The sequence below is a fragment of the Aspergillus brasiliensis genome (assembly GCF_001889945.1).
Source record: "Aspergillus brasiliensis CBS 101740 unplaced genomic scaffold ASPBRscaffold_1, whole genome shotgun sequence".
Lineage (NCBI taxonomy): Eukaryota > Fungi > Ascomycota > Eurotiomycetes > Eurotiales > Aspergillaceae > Aspergillus > Aspergillus brasiliensis.
Genome location: NW_027137442.1, coordinates 3,857,619 through 3,876,757, shown reverse-complemented (window position 1 = coordinate 3,876,757; position 19,139 = coordinate 3,857,619). Strand labels below are relative to the sequence as shown.

The window sequence follows — 19,139 nt, the reverse complement described above, 5'->3', positions numbered from 1 at the left end:
TACAGAGGATCAGTCATATAAATTCAATTCAAATGTAGTACTATGCACTGATAAGCGCATTCCAATATCCAATCATGTGACATCAACCCTGACAGAAAATAAATCGCCGACCTCACGGCCACTCCGGATTACCAAATCGGTTAATGGGGCCAAAGGCCTGATATAAGGGATCCAACCACCGATCCACAATCCACAGGCACCCGTTGGATGCCTCCACTTGCGTGACCAGACCTGCATTCATAATGAAGATGGCATCGTTTTCTTGAGTGACTGTGATATTCAGTCCTGTTACGTCACTGGCTACTGTCACCGACTTGCTGAAATTTAGGCCAGCCAAGGCCTCGCCATGACTGTCAAGCCAGCCATACTGCCACATTAAAGTGTTAAATGGGCCTTTGTATGGCGCGACCAAAGTATCTGTTTGGAATGAAGTTAGCGAATAATCGCCATGGGTTAGAACTGATAGGAAAAGGAGAAAGAAAGACTTACGGTATATGGGAAGGATTGTAGGCATCAGGTCATAAGCCTCATTCTGTGGAACCACGAAGAACTGCGTGCTCCCCGTCTGTACCGACAACCGACGCAGGGTATCAGGGGAGTTCACAGACAGAATCTTAGTAGAGTTGACAAGGCGCGAGTCACTTGTTAAGAACTCGCCAATGCTCAAGTTCGTTCTCTCACTTGTCGGGGCCATTGTTCGACTGCTGGGCCCGCCACCATAGATCAGGAAAGGGTCAATAACCTGGTCAATTGAATGAATTAGGCCATTGTCTGCGACAATGTTCGCCTTCACAATGGCCGACTGGTCGTCAATCTGAACAGTGCCATTTGAGGAACTGACGGAGTCAATATAGTAGCCTTGCACCGTTTTTGTCAGGACCCCGTGGTGGTATTGGTCAGTAGTATTGGCGAGCTGGAGTGAGGTGGCAATTCCCCCTGCACCTTGGCTTTCGGATACCTTGACTAGCTCTGAGGCCGTGAGACCAGCCTCTATAATGTGTGTGCGCAGGAGTGCCTCGGTCAAGGGGTAGGCTTGTTGAGTCATGAGGGTTTCAAATATGGGGGCGGGGATCTTCGCCCATGCCTATGTGTTTTACTTGTTAGACTTCTTGCGAAGGTAAGTTCGCAGAACGAATGGAAGGCTTACATCATTAGTGGGCGCAAGGAATGTGTAATTACGTTTGTCTTCGTCGTAGTTGTAGCGTTTGGTGAGTAATGGATTGATCTCCACAATGCCGCCGGTCAGGTTGTACACCTCGGCGTAGGTAGATAATTCGGGGATTTGCAGAAGAGTATCCATGAGAGGAGAGGCGATAACCGATGAAATAATATTTGCAGCTAGTGCTGCAATAGTCGGAAGAATAGTCATAGTAGCTGATGTGTGGACAATGAATTGTAGCTAGGAAGAGTACCCAGGTGACCTTGATTATACTGATAATTGGAAACGCTTTCCTTCTACATTTGCAGGCTTTCATGGATATTATATATTAACTTGACAGTCCCATGTCGGAGATATGACATCCCATGTACTACTGCTTACTGCAGAGGCGCCTCTACCATCCAATCTATCCGTTCAACATGAAAAGCTTAGCCTACCAGGGGGAAAGCTTGAAGTTGATGATAGACTGCATCCTCGTGTCCATACTGCGGGGTCATCATTCATCATCGTTGAGACAGTCGGATTAAACTACCTGAACTGGTGCTGACCGCCGCACACACACTGCATATGAGACGGGGAGGCGTAGCAAACATCTCGTCTTCGATTGCACTTATTGGTCAATCTCAGGTTTGCTTCCATACCCATATAATTCAGCCAATATAATGGCTCATCCGTATGACCATGGCTTCTGGCACGTGTGGTAAGCCACATTGCATTAGTTGGACTAGCTTCATTGTCTTGCTTGAACATGAACATCAGGCTAAATTTTGAATGTACACTACTAACTTGTTAGCACGACCGTGCAGCTCTTGCTCACCCTTCCACCAATCGGCTTTTTTGTGGCTCGGTTCTTTGAACAGCGCTACTGTATGATGCTAGATATTCCTAGTGAGACGGAAAGACGGAACCACTAACCACTAACCAACCGGAACGAAGGGATGGATATCGAATGTGACTCGCATGATTAGCCTGACGAGTGCAGAAGAGCCGCGCGGCGCACCCCGCATTTTGAAGACATGACCTTTGGTTTTTGTAAGACGCTAATATTATATCCGAGCCGAATTCCTCCTACAGATTCTACATACAGTTCATATCGCGCAATATGGACGAAAGTGGCAGCTCAGGCGGCCATGTGGTCGCTATTCATCAAACCCATCGCTCACCGTCGGTACCACATCCGTGTTACCCGGGTCCTTCGTATCTTCTTTTGTAGCTGGAATACTCCATAAAGAGTGGCTTCGGCCGTAGGTGGGCAACCAGGGATATAGACGTCCACGGGGACAATGCGATCCACACCCCGAACGATACTATAACTATAATGGTAGTACCCTCCGCCATTAGCACAGCTACCCATGCTAATCACCCATCTGGGCTCAGGCATCTGATCATAGCACTGCCTCAGAGCTGGAGCCATCTTATTTGTCACCGTGCCAGCCACAATCATCACATCCGACTGTCGCGGAGAGGCTCGAAAGATGATGCCCAGGCGATCTTGGTCGTATCGTGGCATTGACACGTGCATCATTTCGATCGCGCAGCACGCTAGACCAAAGCTCAGCGGCCATAATGATCCTTGACGCGCCCAGTTGACTATTTGATCAAAGGCGGTACTTGGGAAGTCAGCACAATGTTCTTTGGGTTGACAAACAAGTTGAACTCCTTACAGGACATGTTCGGCCATGTGCATCGGTCGTTTCTCGGCTGAGAGAGCCGTGGAGGAAGGCGGAGTGCTCCCCTGATCTTGCTGTGCATCAGCAGCCGACTTGACATTTCCAGAGAAGAAGGCGCGGTAAGGGAGAAGGCAAGAAGCGGAAGGCGTTGCAAAAGTCGGACGCCAACGCGATCGAAGGCCTAGTGGTAAAGCTCCTGCCGGGTCAGTAAACGTCCAGGCTGCGGAGAATGACGCACCACTGCTGCTTCTAAATGATGAGCCGACCCTCATTATATGCTTCATAATGGTCAGGATGATTGCTGCTCACGGAGCTGCGAATATGTTCCTGTGGTTTCATAACCTCGGGGGTATATACTGTGATGTGGATCATTTTCCGACTAGCATGTGGGTTTTCCCGACTACTCGGCACACTACCCAGCACTAGTTGATTGAGCAGTCACCGAATCTCCACTGCTATTCCATCCAAAAGGCCCCTAAAGATGCATAGAGATTCAGCCGAGTTCGATTGCCCCAAATTGATTCCCATAATGGTGCGGTTATGACATATACAGGTGGTTCCAACTGGCCTTTTGCCACTGTCTCCACATTTGCTGGAAAACTTCCCGAGCTTCCCCAAAAATTCCACTTCTCTACCTCAATGAACCTATTCCATCATGCCTTCGAGAAAGCCACTAGTATCACACGGTAGTCCGTCGAGTACACAGACTGCTCATAGAAGGAGCTCCTCTGTGGAGTGTGCTGTATGCCAAAAAGTCTTCTCCACCAAGAGCCACTTGCGACGACATGAAGCGAACCGTAAGCAACGACAGCCCTGCACACATCTCAGTCTCTAATTTTAGCTAGACGGACCTTCGGAAAAACTAGCTTGCCCATTATGCGCTAGTACATATCGGAGAAGGTATCGCTGTATTCACATCATCCAAAGTTGACTGAAACTTACTTCTTGATCCTTAGAGACGTTCTACGTCGCCATATTCAAACATGCGGGCAAAGAGGAGGTGGAGCTTACCAGCCTCCGATTCGAGGAAAGCCAGGGAGAAAGCGAAAATCCTGCAACGCGTGCGCTGCGGCACGCTTATTTTGTGATGGAGAGCTGCCTTGCGAGGCCTGCTTACAAAAGGGCTTGGATTGCTCGTTCAGCCGCACGCAGGAGCAGTCACCCAGATCCTCTCAGTTTATCCAACTCCCACCTCACCAACGTCCTGAAGATACCAATCCTCCGAGAGAAGCCAATCCAGACAATCGTCCTGTGAAGCTATCAATACCATTCCTGTTGCATTATACCGATGTCGAGAATGAATCGAAATACGAGAGCCTCCGTCTGCTATCTCAATGTACCGGTGCAGATCCGAAAGTCGGCTGTTGTGCTGTGAACCATCAGCCGAATAACCTCAACTTCTTCACAGACTCTTGGGAAAAGTTGTTTAACTCTTTCATACATACTGCGAATCTGGACCCACCATGCAATTTGCGAACCAGTGCTCCCTACTCGTTTGAACTCGATGATCTTGAGAGCACATCCGCCGAGCTCCTGGCAGTACTTGCTGGCTATGGACAAGATGCACAAGGTCAAGCCTCTCTAGACATAACTAGGGCCAGGCAAACATTCATACCTTCTAACATCGCCAAATTTATCGGAGCATTCTTGGATAACCCATTTCACACTCACTACATCAATCCAGCAGCATTCAGCCTCAGCAAAAGCTCAAAGCTTCTTGTTCTCACCATGGTGCTGTTGGGGGCGGTCTACAGTAATCCTGATCACTCAGATGATTTAGCAGCATATTCAAACGTCACGGAGCATCTCGTCTTTGAAGGACCAGCTTTCAAGGAACTGTTACTTGGGCAGCCGGACTCCCTCGACTCTCGCAGCACCCTGGAATCCCTCCAAGCTGCAATGCTTGTCATTACTCTGCAGTCTTACAAGGAGAACCCTGATAGCATACGACGCATTCGCTTGCAACGCATGCCGACTGTCTTTACTGCCATCCGTATGCTCCAGTTGAACAGAATTACTAATGACTGTACCCCTGGTGTTTTAGATTGGGATACATACCTTCTGCGGGAGGGCCTCGTCAGGTTGGCAAAATTCCAACTCCGAACTTACTTTTATCAGTCGACTGACCATATGCACTAGAGTTATGGTAGGTATATACTTGCTGGACTGTTATTGTGTCATCTTCTTTCGGTATCCGACTCTTCTCAGACTCGATGAGATCGCGTTCGAGATACCGCAACGGGATGACCTATTCCATGCTCGCAGCGCCGCTGAATGGGAGCAACTATGCTTGAAGTATCCGACGTCCCACGCACCCCTGCGACTGCGAACCGTTCTTCGTGACTTCATGAGGCCCGAGGGGCAGCCTCCTCAACATAGTGATTATTTCCCGAATACTATATTCGGCTCATTTCTTGTTCTTTCCGGTAAGTCTGCACGACAATCTTAACCTGGCTCCAGTTCTATACATCCATAGATCCTCACTGAACTGTTTCCAGCTATACAATGTGTACTTTTTGACCTACTAGCTCTACACACCTTCATGGACGACATTCGAGTCTTCGAACCGGTGGAACGTGCTCTGGATCGTTGGAAGATCCACTGGGACTCGCTATGCGAAGGCATCAGACCAGCTACTGCCAAACGGGCTGGGTTCATCATCCATGCCGCCGAATTCTGGTGTGTTGCCAAGGCTCTCGTCAGGCACCCATCTACTGCATGGCCTGAAGATAGCAAGGATACACTGGACACGACGCAAAGCTTTCGTCGCTTGGTGGATAGGTTGATGGGTGATAGTGATAGTGATAGTGCCACTTTCGTTTAGCTTGGTTAGGAGAATTTGGCACCGGTTTTCCAATGGCTGCAGAATAATACCTTAGTATCACTTCCTATGGAAATAGCACATAGTGTGTAGCTTCCTTTGTCTACTTTGTATGCTACACAAGCAAGCTTGATCATTGCTTGCACTGGAAGTATAGACATTATGGAAGATACCAGAGCAGCAACATGGTAGTGATGGGTTTCTTTCAGAATCATACGACTAATTGCCAAAGCCTCTGTATCCAGATGGCAATCATAGGGAAAACCACATTAATTTGGAAAGAAACAAAGAACAAGTCCCGGGTTTCACCCTGTATACAGACCCCTCGGGCATTCAGATGTGGAAAAGTAAAACTTGTCCTTCCACTGAAACACAACGCTCGTCAACAGCTACTTCTCATATACATCCGAACCAGGCAAGCCCATCGGATTTTTTCGGTCCCAATGTCTAAAGCCGTAATTCCGAGATCATCCCACAACAAGCTCGCTCCTTCAGGTACACCTACACATGGAAGTCTCGCAAGGGTTTTAGAGGGATGTTCGCTGAAGCGTTAGCCATCCTTTTGGCCGCTCGAGTACTACGTGTCCATTTCGAGCCTAACAATCAACTACAATATTGCCTATAGGGCAAGATGTGCGGAAAGGTTGATCATGTACCTCCGTGGACATACCTTCGTCCGTGGACATAGTTTCGTCCGTGCGTTCCATCGGCGCTCCGGCTACTACGTCCTCCGATATTCCAAGACTACTTACACTTATGGTCACACAACTCCATCTGACTCGAAGAATCGGCATCGGCGCTAAAGTGTCTCCAGAAGAGGAGGGGCGTCGTGAGTGTCGTAAAAAGATCGACGGTGAGTTGCCCGGATTGATCTCCCCACATTGGAATGAGGATATGTTATAAAAAGCAATTTCCATCATGTCTCTGATGTGACTGACGGTTTTCCACCATAGTGCATCCATTCTCAGCAAATGGCTACCACACAAAGACTCAAGTCCCGGTTCCCCGACCTCAATTTCGTCAAACCTTTGCCGGTCGAGGCACATCTAAGGTACCAACCATTCGGAGTCAAATTCAACCCCGAGCATGTGGTCCTAAAGTAAGGCCATGCCAAAGAGCCCGGAAGGAAGCAAATGCTGGTCGAATGCATCGTCGACCGCGATGCAGTGATCCCATTACGGGATGGGCTCCACGTGTATGCTGACATCTATCGGCCAGCGGCGTCGGAAGACGTTCAAGTCCCGGTGGTAATTTGCTGGAGTCCTTATGGGAAATCGAGCATTAACCTTGACGGAATCTGGCATCGCTCGGGAGTCCCCCGGGACTGGACATCAGGGTATGAAACATTCGAAGGCCTGGATCCCGCAGACTGGTGCAGACGGGGGTATGCAATCGTGAATGTGGACGCTCGGGGCACTCAGTTCTCGGAGGGGACATTTTTCTTCTGGGGTGATCAAGAGGCTGAGGACATTTATGATGCCATTGACTATTTATCCCAGGAGCCGTGGTGTAACGGCTCCGTTTGCATGGGTGGGAACTCATACTTAGCAAAGGCCCAAGTCAATTTCGCCGCGAGACAGTCCCATCCTGCCTTGAAGGCACTGGCCCCCTGGGAAGGATTTACCGACATATACCGACAACTTTTCTGCCGGGGCGGCTTTGCGATGCACAACACCTTCATGTCCAAGTATCAATGGGGAGTTGCTGGAAATCATGAAGTCGAGGACATGGCGCGAATGGTGAAAACCCACCCGCTGTTCGACGAATACTGGGCTGGGAAGTACGACGAAGTCGAGAACATCAACGTCCCACTTTATCTGTTGGGATCCTTCTCCAACCCGTTTCATGTCTATGGGTCGTTTGATACCTTCCGCCGCGCAGGCTCCGTGAAGAAATGGATGCGCGTCCATGCCAATTTCGAATGGTATGAAATGTACGAACGCCGCTCGAACGATGACCTGCAGAGGTTCTTTGATCGCTATTGCAAGGTGATCCTGAACGGCTGGGAGCAAGATACGCCACCCCTGCGGTTATCTCTTCATGGATATGGGTCTATCCCGAATATCGTGGAAAGACCGGAGATTGGATTCCCCCTCCGTCGGCAAAAGCTGGAAACTTTTTACCTCGATGCCACAACAAGAACACTTCACATCTCACCTCGGGAGAATGAATCTTCCGTTCATCACGATGGACATGGCCTGGATGCTTCCACCTCGGTAAACCAAGAGAAGCTGCTTGGGTTTCTTATGTGTTCATTATTTTAGTCTAACAATAACCGACAGGATTTTGTCTTGATGTTCAATGAGTATACCGAGATCGCCGGCTACGCCAAGGTCCGTCCCTGGATGTCCTGTAAAGGAAAAAGACGATATGGATGTGGTCGTTCAGCTCCGCAAACTCGACAGCTCTGGCAATCTTCTCGAGGGGGTCAACTTCCCATGCCCCGTGCCAGAAAGCAAGGTACCGGCTGCGGAAACATCCAAGCTCTTTGGCCCTCAAGGATTCCTCCGAGCCTCCTCGTCGGTCTCCCGCGACCACACACGGTCAAGTTCAGATGGACAGGAGGTTTACTACCGACACGATCGCGTGGAAAAAGTTCCCCCGGGAACTATTGTTCCTTTGGAGATTACGCTGTGGCCTATGGGAATGGTTCTTGCCGCTGGGGAAGGAATCTTGCTACGCGTCGGTGGCCACTTTCTCAGTGCGCCTTCAGTTGTAGCGATGAAGCACCAGGAATCTGACGATGAGAACGTGGGCCAACACTACGTGCATACGGGAGGAAAATACGCCTCGAGTCTTGTACTTCCAGTGATTGCTAGAAGTAGGGCATGAGTGGGGATGTTGCCGTTGTGCGTCCGAAACGCAGGAGTCTACGGGTTATTCAACATAACCCGGGAGTAATTTCTATTTAGTGCTATTATAACTTCGCAGTTTCTTTGATTGTACAGAGATCAACCTATCGCAGTAGTAGATGGGCCAGACTTCTATATGTTGTGTGGATCGGTCGACAATTTAATTCAATTTAGTTCATATTCTTATACCCGATCGAGCCAGCCAGATAAGATACTAGTTATACAGGTACTTCGCCGTTTAAAGTAAGGAATATATTATTATAGCTTCTAAATGTTGAATGTAAATATATTATAAACTTCCTATATCCTTACCTACTGGATTGAAATAAAAATTATATATTTAATTTATTTAAAATTACTAGAGAAAAACATATCTTCCTACTTGACCTTCTCTTTATTTTTCCTATCTCATTTAAAATTTAAATATGAACATCTTTCGTGATCTTTGGAACAATTGAATTTCGCAACGATACATGGTATGGTTCGAGGTCCCTGTAAGGGTATCTCTACTATATAGTTATAGTCAGCCAGCCCATAGTCCGCTTACAACTCTGACTTGGTACGGCTGATGCTGCACGAGTTGGGCATAGTAGACCTGAAGGTCGAAATCAGAGCAACACCCCCAGCACTTTCCGGAAAACTCGAATGAATGGATGTTTGGTTAAATTTTCCTCTTCCCACTGGGCCTTCTGTCGAGCTCTTGTGTCCTCGATCGGCTCGGTTGAAACTCCCGTGACCAGGTCGACTTCAGTTGCTCGTACTCGTTGGGTTCTGTAAAAGATTTTATATCCAAGGAGACAACTGAGATATACTGGGATGCCGATATACTGCACAATGAAGTTTTTATAGTCAAACCCACGAATAAAGACTTCAAAGCCCTTGGTGCTTGTCAGAATACAGAGCAGGATCAAAGCTGCCCAAGAACCCCACTCTCTGAGCGGTGCTCGATAAGGAAACAGTGCAGCTGGAATCTGATGAACCTTGACCGCACGAGTGAAGCTGATGTGAGTAATCAATATAGAAATCCAAGTGAGCATACCTGTAATCAGGAGATATCGTCAGCTTCGAAACAAAGAGAATGAGATTGGTTGGGCCCTTCGCCACGCACCAAAGGTAGCCACCATTGTAGTCAGATAACTGAATACCGCCTTTTCCCCTGAGCTAATACTCATATATGCCAAAAGGCAGAACAGTGTTGGGACCGTCATGGCGAAGAGAGGAACACCTCGCCCGTTTGTGCGAGTCAAGAACTTCGGAGCTTTCCCATCGGACGCGATATTGTACAGCGTTCTTGTGGCAATATAAAAATCTAATATCATCATCAGTTTTGAGATTGCAATGTGATTGGAGAGCGCATACCAGATGTAGCCGCTGAGATCACGAAGATCAGAAGACAAGAATTCACCACGTGGTCGAGACCCTCGATCTTAGCGAGCCTGATAGCCACCACGAATGGCGATGCGGCAGCGCTGGTACCAGACTTGGTAGCGAAGGCCAACTCAGGGCTGTTATATGGGACCACCATGCCCAAGAAAAGCACCGACAGTACATAGAAGACCAAGATGCGGAAAAAGGTTAATCTGACCGCTCGTGCCATTGCCAGCCGTGGATTCTGAGCCTCTGCCACAGTAACAGCAACTAACTCAGTTCCACCATAAGCATAAACACTTTTGAAACCCACAGTCAGCCTATGTCAGAATAAAAGCTTCTTCCAACTTTAGCTGGCATAAAAGACTTACGCTTGCAACATTGTACTCCACACACCAACAAATTTGCCCAGTGAACCTTGAAGCTTGTACTCTGCGAACGCACCGGGATCTCGCCAGTAACGGAAGCCAGTTCGCCCAAATCTGTCCCTGGTTAGATTCGTCATATACAATCATCGAGGAAAAATAACTCACCCGGGACCACCGCCAAGTGCCAAAACAAAGAGAAGAATAATGGCCCCAAGCATAATGATGATCTTCAATGACGAGAGCCAAAATTCAAACTCTCCAAAAGACTTGACGCCAGCCAAGTTGATCAATAGGATGATAACGAAGGCAATGGTTATCCATACTGCTGGGTTTACCCTATCTCCAGACCAGAACTGGTTTCGTATCAATCAGTGAGCCATCAATCGAATGAAAATACAGCGTATTGCTTCTACTAACCTCTATGATCAGAGCAACGGCCGCCAATTGGTTAGGTGTAGCAAGAAGATACTTGAAAAGGTATGCATAGCCAGTGGCTACTCCCAATGCAGGGTCCACGAAACGCGATGCATATCCACCGAAGCCACCTACAGGTTGAAAGGATTAGCTCACCCGGAGCTTGGAGAGGGGGTTAAGGACCACTTGCGTGACATTGGAGCAAATGAAGTCATTTCTCCCAGTGCGGCCATGACCATAAAGATAATTGTACCGACCACGGTGTAATCAATAAAGATCCCCGCCGGTCCTGTCTTCGCTAGCCCAGATCCACTGGTGATATTTTGGAAAAATTTTAGTACCCAACCTAATGTTTCACCTGATGCATGTTGGTTAAAGCACTTACGTTCCGACTAGTAACCCAGTCCCTAAGGCACCACCAATAGCTATCATACTCAGATGACGGTCCTTGAGAGCTTTGTGTAGATTGTTTTCCTCTTCATTCTCGGTTTTATGGACTGAACCAACCGCAATATCCTCCCCTGGAGGAGTGTCAGGGCGGATCTCATCTTTTTCTGCGGCCATTGGATCGTGCAATAAAGAGTCAAGTCAGCCTGAATCAGGAATCGGCCTTGCTTGAGCTCTTCATACTCAGATACAAAAGATCCATGCTTTATATCATGGCGCTCGACACGATAAGAGACTCTTCTTTTTTGCGGGGCAGACCGCGCTCGGTGAGCCATTCCGAGCTTGGGGCTGACCTCGGTTTCGGGTCCATTGGTCTTATCTATGCGGGGGTAAAATCAAAGATCCCAAGAAGCAAGCCGATCCAGACCTGGAAAGGAACAATAGGAGAAGAAACTTCAAATCAACTCATGTGGCAAAGGGTCACCAACGCCTAACGGGTAAGTCTTGGAGGTCGGGAATATTTTAGGATGAGCCAAACAGATCAAGCGGGCCGTTGTATCTAGAGAAAGATTACTACTCTTTCTCGCTCAATTTTTGGTACTCAGGCCTGGGCTTCATGAACAAGTACGTGTATTGCCTTTCTATTGGTGACTTCCATTCGCCTCTGAAGCGGAATCGTCATGCCACGATGTGGTTTATGAGTAGCTATCACCTCAGTACTGTGTTGAAAACGGCTGAAGTTGAAGTACCGACGTGTCTATCCAAAATAAGCAGACAACACTCGGTGCTGACTGTGCAAGGCATTTGACATGCGTGTAATTGTTCTTTTGGGTACTGGAATTATGAAAAGAGAGCCAGCGTTTACTAAAACTGGAGTAAAACCTATGATTTCATTCAAAGTATCCAAAGCTAACACTAAATACTCCACGGCCTGAGTTCACAGATGAGAGCTTTCATCCTGAAGAACACTGGCGATTGCGCGTGAGAAGCGGTCAATATTCAAAGGGTTCAGGCCCGAAATATTAATTCGACCGTTATCTGGAAGGTAGATTCGGTGCTTGGTGCGAAGCTGATGACATTGGTAGGGCGTTAAAGGCAGGCAACTGTGGGAATGTCGACAGGCTTAGTAAAGTCCAAAGTCCATAAAGGTTTTGCTGAGGGACAATCCGCACCAAAATAGGCCTTTAGTGGCCAGAATCACATCCCAATTGCGGGGAACCTAATCATGAATGTTTAGAGCCAACGTGCAAAGCGTTCATATGCTTCCTTCTTACATCTTTCAACGCTTCAAAAAGCTGTTCCCGATTGTTGAGTAGACGTTGTCGCATATCCGCCAGCTCGGTAGACCTGTTCAAAGTGTCAGAAATCAGGGGAAAGTGCTGATTTGCGGTGTAAGACCGACCAGGAAGCTTGCAATGATGAGCTCTCCAGAATTATGTCGGCCAAGCGGGTCCCGTAAAGGGGAGACGAGGAGAATTCCCACCGGATGAGGCACCGCAGTTGATCGTAAACATTAGTTGCCGCTGTGGATGAGGAGCAGACGACATGTAGAGCACCACATCTTTCTCCGTAAAGCCCCAGATTCTTGGAGAACGACTGACAAACTAACATTTCAAATTCCATCTCGGCGAAAAGCCGAATTCCGTAGGCATCGTCCTCCATGGAACTGCCAAGACCCTGGTAAGCAATGTCCATGAAAGGGAAACATCTCGCGTCTTTCATTGCGGCAGCAAGCTGTTTCCACTGGCTCTTGGAGAGGTCCACCCCTGTGGGGTTATGGCAACATCCTTGCAAGATGAACACGCTATTCGGTGCTGCTTGCGTTACGGTCTCTAGCAGCGCTTTGAAGTTGACTGTAGCCGTTTCAGGGTCGTAGTACGGATACCTCACCACTTTCAAGCCCACTAAGGAGCAGAGTGGCTCATAGTTGCCCCAGGCCGGGGTGCCTATGTACACCGACCCAGCTTGAGACCCTTCACATTTCGATAGAAGTAAGGCCGCAAGATGATTAGCACCCGTGCCAGATATGGTTTGAACGGATGCAACCTATAAGCAAATCGTCAGAACATGTTCCACGAGCATCTACGACCTGACTTTCTGAGGAAATCCTACCCGACTGGACCTTAACGCCTGGCTTTTCTCGCCAAACATCACCTGTGCGGCCCGCTTCAAGAACTCTGGACTCCCAGTTGTACACTCATACTATCATGTATGTTAATGTGTGTATATTCCTTGGTGGCAAAATCACCCTGTGATATGTGAGCTAGTTTGAGGGATCATACATACATCGTGCCCAGGGTTCCTCTCATTTAACGTCTTTTTAGCCTAGATCATGGATACCTTGTCAGCACACGGGTTAGTTACCCTAATCTTTCCTAAAGACGCACCACTTTCAGGACCTCCATTTCATGATAACATCCTTCTTCGTTCCGATATATGCCGACCCCTAAGTCAATCTTCTCGGGAGAGGTGTCATTGTCTGCCACCTTTTTCAAGTCGAACATCGGGTCCACAGGACCCCGTTGCATGTTCTCAAACATAGTTGACTCGACTTTGTTACTGAAGTTATCAAGGTGTTCTTCGACGCATCAATCAAAAAATAAATAAACAGAATATATTGTTGGTTGCCGAGGTTGGTCAAAACAGGCTATGATTTGGTTGGGCTCGGGCTCGGGATCCGAGTCCGAATACATGAAACGGAGGGTCCCATCCCACACTGATTGGTTCCAGTCGCGTGTCGCCTAATGAGATAATGGCCAACATTTTCTGACCTTATCCGGCGTTTCCCGCTTTGTTAGCAGGTTATGCTCATTTTTTCTAATAGTAAAAGCATCTCGGATGGACATTGAATGTCGCTTTTCTTTAATCGAATCGCGATATGGAAGGCTACTAGAGACTGGAGGGAGATAGATGGTTCAACTGAAGACATAGCAAAAGGTAAATCATACCCGATACGGCGCAGATTACGAGATGATGCGCGGTCCAAAGACGTATTGGACAAGGAAAAGGTGATTTCTGACTAACAATTTTACATTGACGGATTTTCTTGATCACAAGCAATGTCTTGCCGTTGCTGTGTCTCTTCAGAAGGCATTTCCGCCGAGAGATCTCCCCATTCCAGCAGACGTGCAACTTCCAGCATCTCCGCGGATGATAAACCCGTGTCACCGATTGCATCGACATAGTATGGGAATGCGGAAACGCCCTCTATGCCGCTTTGGTCGACATCGACATCAGTCCTTGCGCCACCGAGCATAGGACCGCTCCTAGAAACCATATCTGTGGACTCAGGTTCCCCGAGTACTGTACTACGTTCCGAAAGAAGTATTAGAAGGTCTTGTAGAACCTGAAGCTCAGATAGACGATGCTGTGCGGTCACCGAGCCCTTCTGAATCATTGTATTCAGAATGCGGGTGGCGAGGTCCACGTAGGAGGTCTGACAATCTGAGATGTCTGGAACAAGGCAAATAGCCTTTATGAGGAGAATCACGAAAGCAGATGAATGAGTGCAGTCGATATCGAATGGAAGAAATGCCTCTGAAGTAGAACGTCAGAAATGCTAGCCCGAAATTGAGGGTGACAGGTCTCATACCGAGAAGATCTTGTGAACGTAGCGCGGTGAGAATCCGGAGCGATTTCTCCGCTGATTCAAAGCATGCTTTAATCAAGGCCTTAATAGGTTCCGTTATTGCACGTCCAGCAGACGGGACCGAGAGTTTCTCGAAGAGAATATAAACAAGCACAGGCCGTGTAGCAAGGACAACAGACTGTATTAATTTCTGTTAGTCAAGATTTTTTCGGATTTATAATGAGTCAGAGAATGCAGAGAAAGTACCTGATGATAGCACAGATTTAAGGTGCCAGCAACCCTTGAGATACTTTCCTCACTGGAGCCACTTAAGCCGAAGCGACTTTGAAGTTCAGGGGCGAGTTCTGCGAGGCTGATAAGAACTCTTTGGACACTGCCAATAAAAGATCTATTCAGTCGGCCATCTAGCCCGTATACAGCTGATCAATTGCATGGTCAGTATGTAAACCAAAGCACAAAGTTTGCGCTGTCGCTACCATGGGAAAACCTACAGTGGAGCACACTCGTGATAATCCTTGACAGCTTGACATTCATTACCAATGCTTCTGACCGATGGTCCGCCATTTCAGAATTGACCAATCTCATTGTAACATCGGAATCTTGAATGGATATCGGCGCACCCATCAACGAGGAGAACCTCCGGTCTAGGATGTACAATGTCCACCAAATCGAGCGGTAACGGGAACTTAGATGCTCGGATGAAGACTCGACATCAACATCACGATGGAGCCCTTGCGTTAAGGCAATTCGAAGGGCAATGCCGAGCTATATTTAATGAAGGGTTAGCTACATCCACACGGGATGCGTCGGAAATTGGATATTCCTCACATAAACATATGCTGTGTTCCTGTGATCGATGCATTGAAGGTACAATGCTATCCCACATAGGATTTCAAGAGAAAGCAATATGTCTTGGTAAAGATCTTTGATATCTGGAAGAAGCCTCATTGCCCTAGCAAAGAAGATTGCACCTGGCGGGGGATCCTCTGGTGCCCTTTGCACTAGGAATAATTTCCCGAATGTGATGACAAGAAGATATTGAATATACCACAAATTGAAATGGGGAATTTCGGATGCACGGTCGTGGTAGAATGCATGCAAGCCTTCAGTGAAGGTGGCTTCGTCGAAGAGATGATATAGCTGACCAATGTGGAATTTGACGGTGTTCATCAAATAGAGAGCGTAGTCCCATGAGGGCAGTTCACGCTTGCTGAAAGGTTTATCTTCAGCCAATGACCAGTCAAACTCATATGCATGACCATCTGTATGGATCGGTATGTCGGGTGAGTCTGGCTGGTTCAGATATTTCTTGATGTCTACTATCACTTGTCGAGTATATGCCCACGTTGAGGACGGTCCGAGAAATCCTGTGACGGAACATCACATTAAAATCAGGAATTCCTCATCTCATCAAAAGCATCTCAAACATACTTCTGCGTCCTGTTTCATCCACGAAGAATCTTGACTTCCCTGAGTCTAAAGGGTTTGAGATGTGTGTTTCTGCGTCGGAAGTGGCAAGGGGACCTTGGGTCAAATTTGACCCAGAGATACCAGGTCTCTCCAATGATGTTGCGCATTGCACTGTTACATCCCACATAAGCGTTAGCTGCCATAGGACCTGGAGTCAATGTGACATAGAGTCGGGGGGGTGTATATACTTGACGGCGGCACTGAGCTGGTGCTGGTTTCCAGTTCCCCACTTGACTGCTTAGGCGATATTTGGCGCCGCCTCCTATTCGTGGCGCGTTCACCTAACTCATTTTGAGAAGCCTTCCGCTTCAGATTATTCAGGAATCTAGATTGGAATTCGCGGTTTGAGCCTCTAGACTAGAACAAGGAAAGGGTATCAGACCTTTCACTAACAGTGACCTTACGGTCATCAGGGCCAAATGTACAGGTTGTAGATCGTCGAACACAGGTCGTACATGGCTGAGTGCCGGAGCAGCGGACCTTTCTATCACGACAGGCGATGCACCTGGTATGCAAGGGTCAGCGTTTTGCATCAGACCACCCTTATTTCCCGGCGCTCCGGGTGCGAAGTAGCTGGGAAGCATACGCGTTAAGCCTGCGCCTACGGCGCTCTTCCTGTGACGTTTCACCGTGATCTCTCATAGGGTATTACGCGTCTGACCTGATCCGTGTGGGAGATATGGCAAAGAGTAAAGCGCTGCTCAGGGGCTTGGTGGAAAGCGGGATGTTAAGCCGAACGGGCATCAGTAGTTAAAGTTTCGTATCTTGGCAGCATAACACTATAAGGCTTTTCGCAGTCACCACGCCCTCAAATTTCCGGTATACTTTGCCATCAAGGATACAATTTCTACTCATGGCGGCAAGTTTGGTGATATTTTTTCATCAATTTTAATTAAGATTGACATGCCGCTCAGGAACTCGATTCTGCGATGATGAGATGGTTAGGTTCAGATGGCACGTGATCTCGGCCGATCTCGCTCGACCACCGCCGCCGAACTCGCATCTCTCTTTTGACCTTAAGCATGGACGCAATGGAGTCACAATCATACACTGCCTTGCATCTGATGTCATACACGGATCGTCTTTAGCACGTCTTACCTTGGTGCATGTCCTGTGGGCTGGCTGTCTGTTAAGGAAACGAGCCTCTGCCGAATGTTGACAAGATAAAGCTGATTGACCAGCTCAAGAGATCTTTACAAAATAGTTCTACCAATTAACAACCGGTGACAGACATCGAACTTGCTACTATGATCGTACATTGCTGGTGAAATGATCATGAATCACACAAATGCCAAGGTCAACATGTCCAAGGGATGCTTAGAAATCGCAAATTTGGGATAAACTCTCAGCGGATTTCTTGCTGCCTCCTGCAATCAGTCCGGAATCCTGCTGCCCCAAAATAAAGCGCGCTCCAAGAGTATTAACAGCCCAACCTTGGATCTCCGGCGCATCGTAAATGCCCGCCAGACCGAATATCTTCTTGTGCCTGCGACAGGCATGACTAACTGTCTCCAGCGCGGTTCGGAATTCAGGGGTTTCGAATTTGCCAGGTACACCGAGCTCGACCGAAAGATCGTTAGATCCGATCAGAAGCACGTCAACACCGTCGACGGATGCTATCTCATCCAGATTTCCGATACTCTCTTTGGTTTCGATCATGAGAAGTACGCTGGATGCATGATTGTTTGTGTCTTTGACAATAGTCTCGATAGGGGTCGGTCGAAGGCCGAAGACGGGTAGTTGGCCTGTCATAGACCGACATCCCAAGGGCGGATATTTTGAGATTTTGACCACAGCCTCAGCATCCTCTAGAATAAAGCAAGACACAGAAAGTTTTATAAGTTCACTCTTTCTTGAACACGGTTTTTGGTTGTTTTCTTACCTTTAGTGTGAATGTGTGGGAACACAACTCCCATCGCCCCACCGTCTAGTACCCGTTGGACAAAGCCATCTCCGCATTGGTAAGGTACTCGAACGAATGGTGTGATTTGGTTTTGCAATCCTGCGGCGCACATGGCACTCGCATCCTGAAGTGACAATGTTGAATGCTCCAGGTCGACGAATAGAGCATCAAATCCACCATTCTTGGCAAGTTGCACGACCGCAGGATTGGTGACTAATCGGATACCAAAGGCCTGGTTAAGTTAGCATTCTTTTGTGATAATCATGGTATGATGATAGAATGCTCCAGCTCACTGACCTTGCATAATGCGCCTTGGGAGACTTGGGTGTAGAGATTGTTGAACAAAGACATGACTGAGAGACAGGAGAAGGAACACCGTAGAGTGATCGGGGGGCCTCGGATCGTATATCTCTCTCACTTCAATAGAATTTATGTTCAAGCGAGTTAATGGATCTAGTTAAGATAAGAACATAATACTATACTCTGCCCAGCTGATATTGCCGCGATGAGTCTCGGGCCGGTAGCCCGAGAGTGGAACCAAAATGTGATGCCCCGAGATGAGAGAAAATAATCTAGGTATGGCTGGGGTCGAAACAGAGATAATGAATAGGCCATGTGGGTGCACCAATGAAATCATAACAGGTATCAATAACTATCAGGCCTCTATCGGGTAATTTGGTGGGCATGAATATAACTCATCTTGGCGGACATACGGTATCTACCAAGTCTGGTGCGGCGACAGCTGTATATCGCCTTAGGCATTACATCCCATAACTTATAGCGAAATAAAAATCCGAGTGGTAATAGTTCTTAATCACACGGTGACACCTGCGTCGGACATCCCCGATTAGGTTGTGTTAAATCAGTAGAATTCATAACTATGCGGTGAGTGACAAAGAATTCTAGCTATTGCAAGTCCAGCTATACACTTTGATAGAAAAAATAAAATTTTTTAAAATAATTTTAAGAAAGATATAATCTCTTTTCTTTAAATCAATATAGTATTTTATATCCTATATAGAGAGCTTCGTGGTCCTAGTCCTACTACAGTACTACTAGAAATAATTGGAAACTAGAAAGATTTTCTAATAGATCATAAGAAATTCTTATATATTTACAATGCTTTATTTAAATATTT

At 47.5% G+C, this 19,139-nt stretch overlaps 9 protein-coding genes across 9 annotated transcripts; 2 read left to right on the top strand and 7 right to left on the bottom strand.

Moving 5' to 3' along the window:
* Nucleotides 1-112: 112 nt before the first annotated feature.
* Nucleotides 113-1,369, bottom strand: ASPBRDRAFT_114615 (fasciclin domain-containing protein; the record flags this gene model as incomplete). The annotated part of the gene is made up of 3 exons (XM_067616832.1): nucleotides 113-417; nucleotides 490-1,084; nucleotides 1,148-1,369. 3 exons carry the CDS (start codon nucleotides 1,367-1,369, stop codon nucleotides 113-115), a joined length of 1,122 nt encoding a protein of 373 aa, XP_067485423.1.
* A 949-nt stretch (nucleotides 1,370-2,318) lies between these two features.
* ASPBRDRAFT_50949 (NuoB/complex I 20 kDa subunit family protein) lies at nucleotides 2,319-3,113 on the bottom strand (the record flags this gene model as incomplete). The annotated part of the gene is made up of 3 exons (XM_067626647.1): nucleotides 2,319-2,769; nucleotides 2,824-3,025; nucleotides 3,068-3,113. 3 exons carry the CDS (start codon nucleotides 3,111-3,113, stop codon nucleotides 2,319-2,321), a joined length of 699 nt encoding a protein of 232 aa, XP_067485422.1.
* A 501-nt stretch (nucleotides 3,114-3,614) lies between these two features.
* Nucleotides 3,615-5,653, top strand: ASPBRDRAFT_50948 (Zn(II)2Cys6 transcription factor; the record flags this gene model as incomplete). Its single annotated transcript, XM_067626646.1, has 5 exons — nucleotides 3,615-3,626; nucleotides 3,671-3,729; nucleotides 3,786-4,910; nucleotides 4,969-5,255; nucleotides 5,328-5,653. The coding sequence occupies 5 exons, from the start codon at nucleotides 3,615-3,617 to the stop codon at nucleotides 5,651-5,653; spliced, it is 1,809 nt and encodes a 602-aa protein (XP_067485421.1).
* Nucleotides 5,654-6,621: 968 nt separating this feature from the next.
* ASPBRDRAFT_656495 (uncharacterized protein) lies at nucleotides 6,622-8,514 on the top strand (the record flags this gene model as incomplete). Its single annotated transcript, XM_067628571.1, has 4 exons — nucleotides 6,622-6,749; nucleotides 6,777-7,827; nucleotides 7,933-7,983; nucleotides 8,009-8,514. The coding sequence occupies 4 exons, from the start codon at nucleotides 6,622-6,624 to the stop codon at nucleotides 8,480-8,482; spliced, it is 1,704 nt and encodes a 567-aa protein (XP_067485420.1). The 3' UTR covers nucleotides 8,483-8,514.
* A 596-nt stretch (nucleotides 8,515-9,110) lies between these two features.
* ASPBRDRAFT_50946 (uncharacterized protein) lies at nucleotides 9,111-11,216 on the bottom strand (the record flags this gene model as incomplete). The annotated part of the gene is made up of 8 exons (XM_067626644.1): nucleotides 9,111-9,541; nucleotides 9,611-9,811; nucleotides 9,862-10,169; nucleotides 10,242-10,352; nucleotides 10,404-10,591; nucleotides 10,656-10,783; nucleotides 10,843-10,964; nucleotides 11,038-11,216. 8 exons carry the CDS (start codon nucleotides 11,214-11,216, stop codon nucleotides 9,111-9,113), a joined length of 1,668 nt encoding a protein of 555 aa, XP_067485419.1.
* A 1,182-nt stretch (nucleotides 11,217-12,398) lies between these two features.
* ASPBRDRAFT_50945 (uncharacterized protein) lies at nucleotides 12,399-13,579 on the bottom strand (the record flags this gene model as incomplete). Its single annotated transcript, XM_067626643.1, has 3 exons — nucleotides 12,399-13,085; nucleotides 13,152-13,241; nucleotides 13,427-13,579. 3 exons carry the CDS (start codon nucleotides 13,577-13,579, stop codon nucleotides 12,399-12,401), a joined length of 930 nt encoding a protein of 309 aa, XP_067485418.1.
* Nucleotides 13,580-14,067: 488 nt separating this feature from the next.
* ASPBRDRAFT_112450 (fungal specific transcription factor domain-containing protein) lies at nucleotides 14,068-16,205 on the bottom strand (the record flags this gene model as incomplete). The annotated part of the gene is made up of 6 exons (XM_067616653.1): nucleotides 14,068-14,576; nucleotides 14,632-14,806; nucleotides 14,875-15,001; nucleotides 15,116-15,393; nucleotides 15,457-15,995; nucleotides 16,082-16,205. 6 exons carry the CDS (start codon nucleotides 16,203-16,205, stop codon nucleotides 14,068-14,070), a joined length of 1,752 nt encoding a protein of 583 aa, XP_067485417.1.
* A 166-nt stretch (nucleotides 16,206-16,371) lies between these two features.
* Nucleotides 16,372-16,859, bottom strand: ASPBRDRAFT_257709 (Zn(II)2Cys6 transcription factor domain-containing protein). The gene is made up of 2 exons (XM_067622209.1): nucleotides 16,685-16,859; nucleotides 16,372-16,603 (listed from the first exon to the last, which is right to left on the bottom strand). Exons 1-2 carry the CDS (start codon nucleotides 16,738-16,740, stop codon nucleotides 16,456-16,458), a joined length of 204 nt encoding a protein of 67 aa, XP_067485416.1. The 5' UTR covers nucleotides 16,741-16,859; the 3' UTR covers nucleotides 16,372-16,455.
* Nucleotides 16,860-17,415: 556 nt separating this feature from the next.
* On the bottom strand, nucleotides 17,416-18,352 carry ASPBRDRAFT_25769 (HpcH/HpaI aldolase family protein; the record flags this gene model as incomplete). The annotated part of the gene is made up of 3 exons (XM_067622208.1): nucleotides 17,416-17,906; nucleotides 17,981-18,233; nucleotides 18,299-18,352. 3 exons carry the CDS (start codon nucleotides 18,350-18,352, stop codon nucleotides 17,416-17,418), a joined length of 798 nt encoding a protein of 265 aa, XP_067485415.1.
* Between the last annotated feature and the right edge of the window lie 787 nt (nucleotides 18,353-19,139).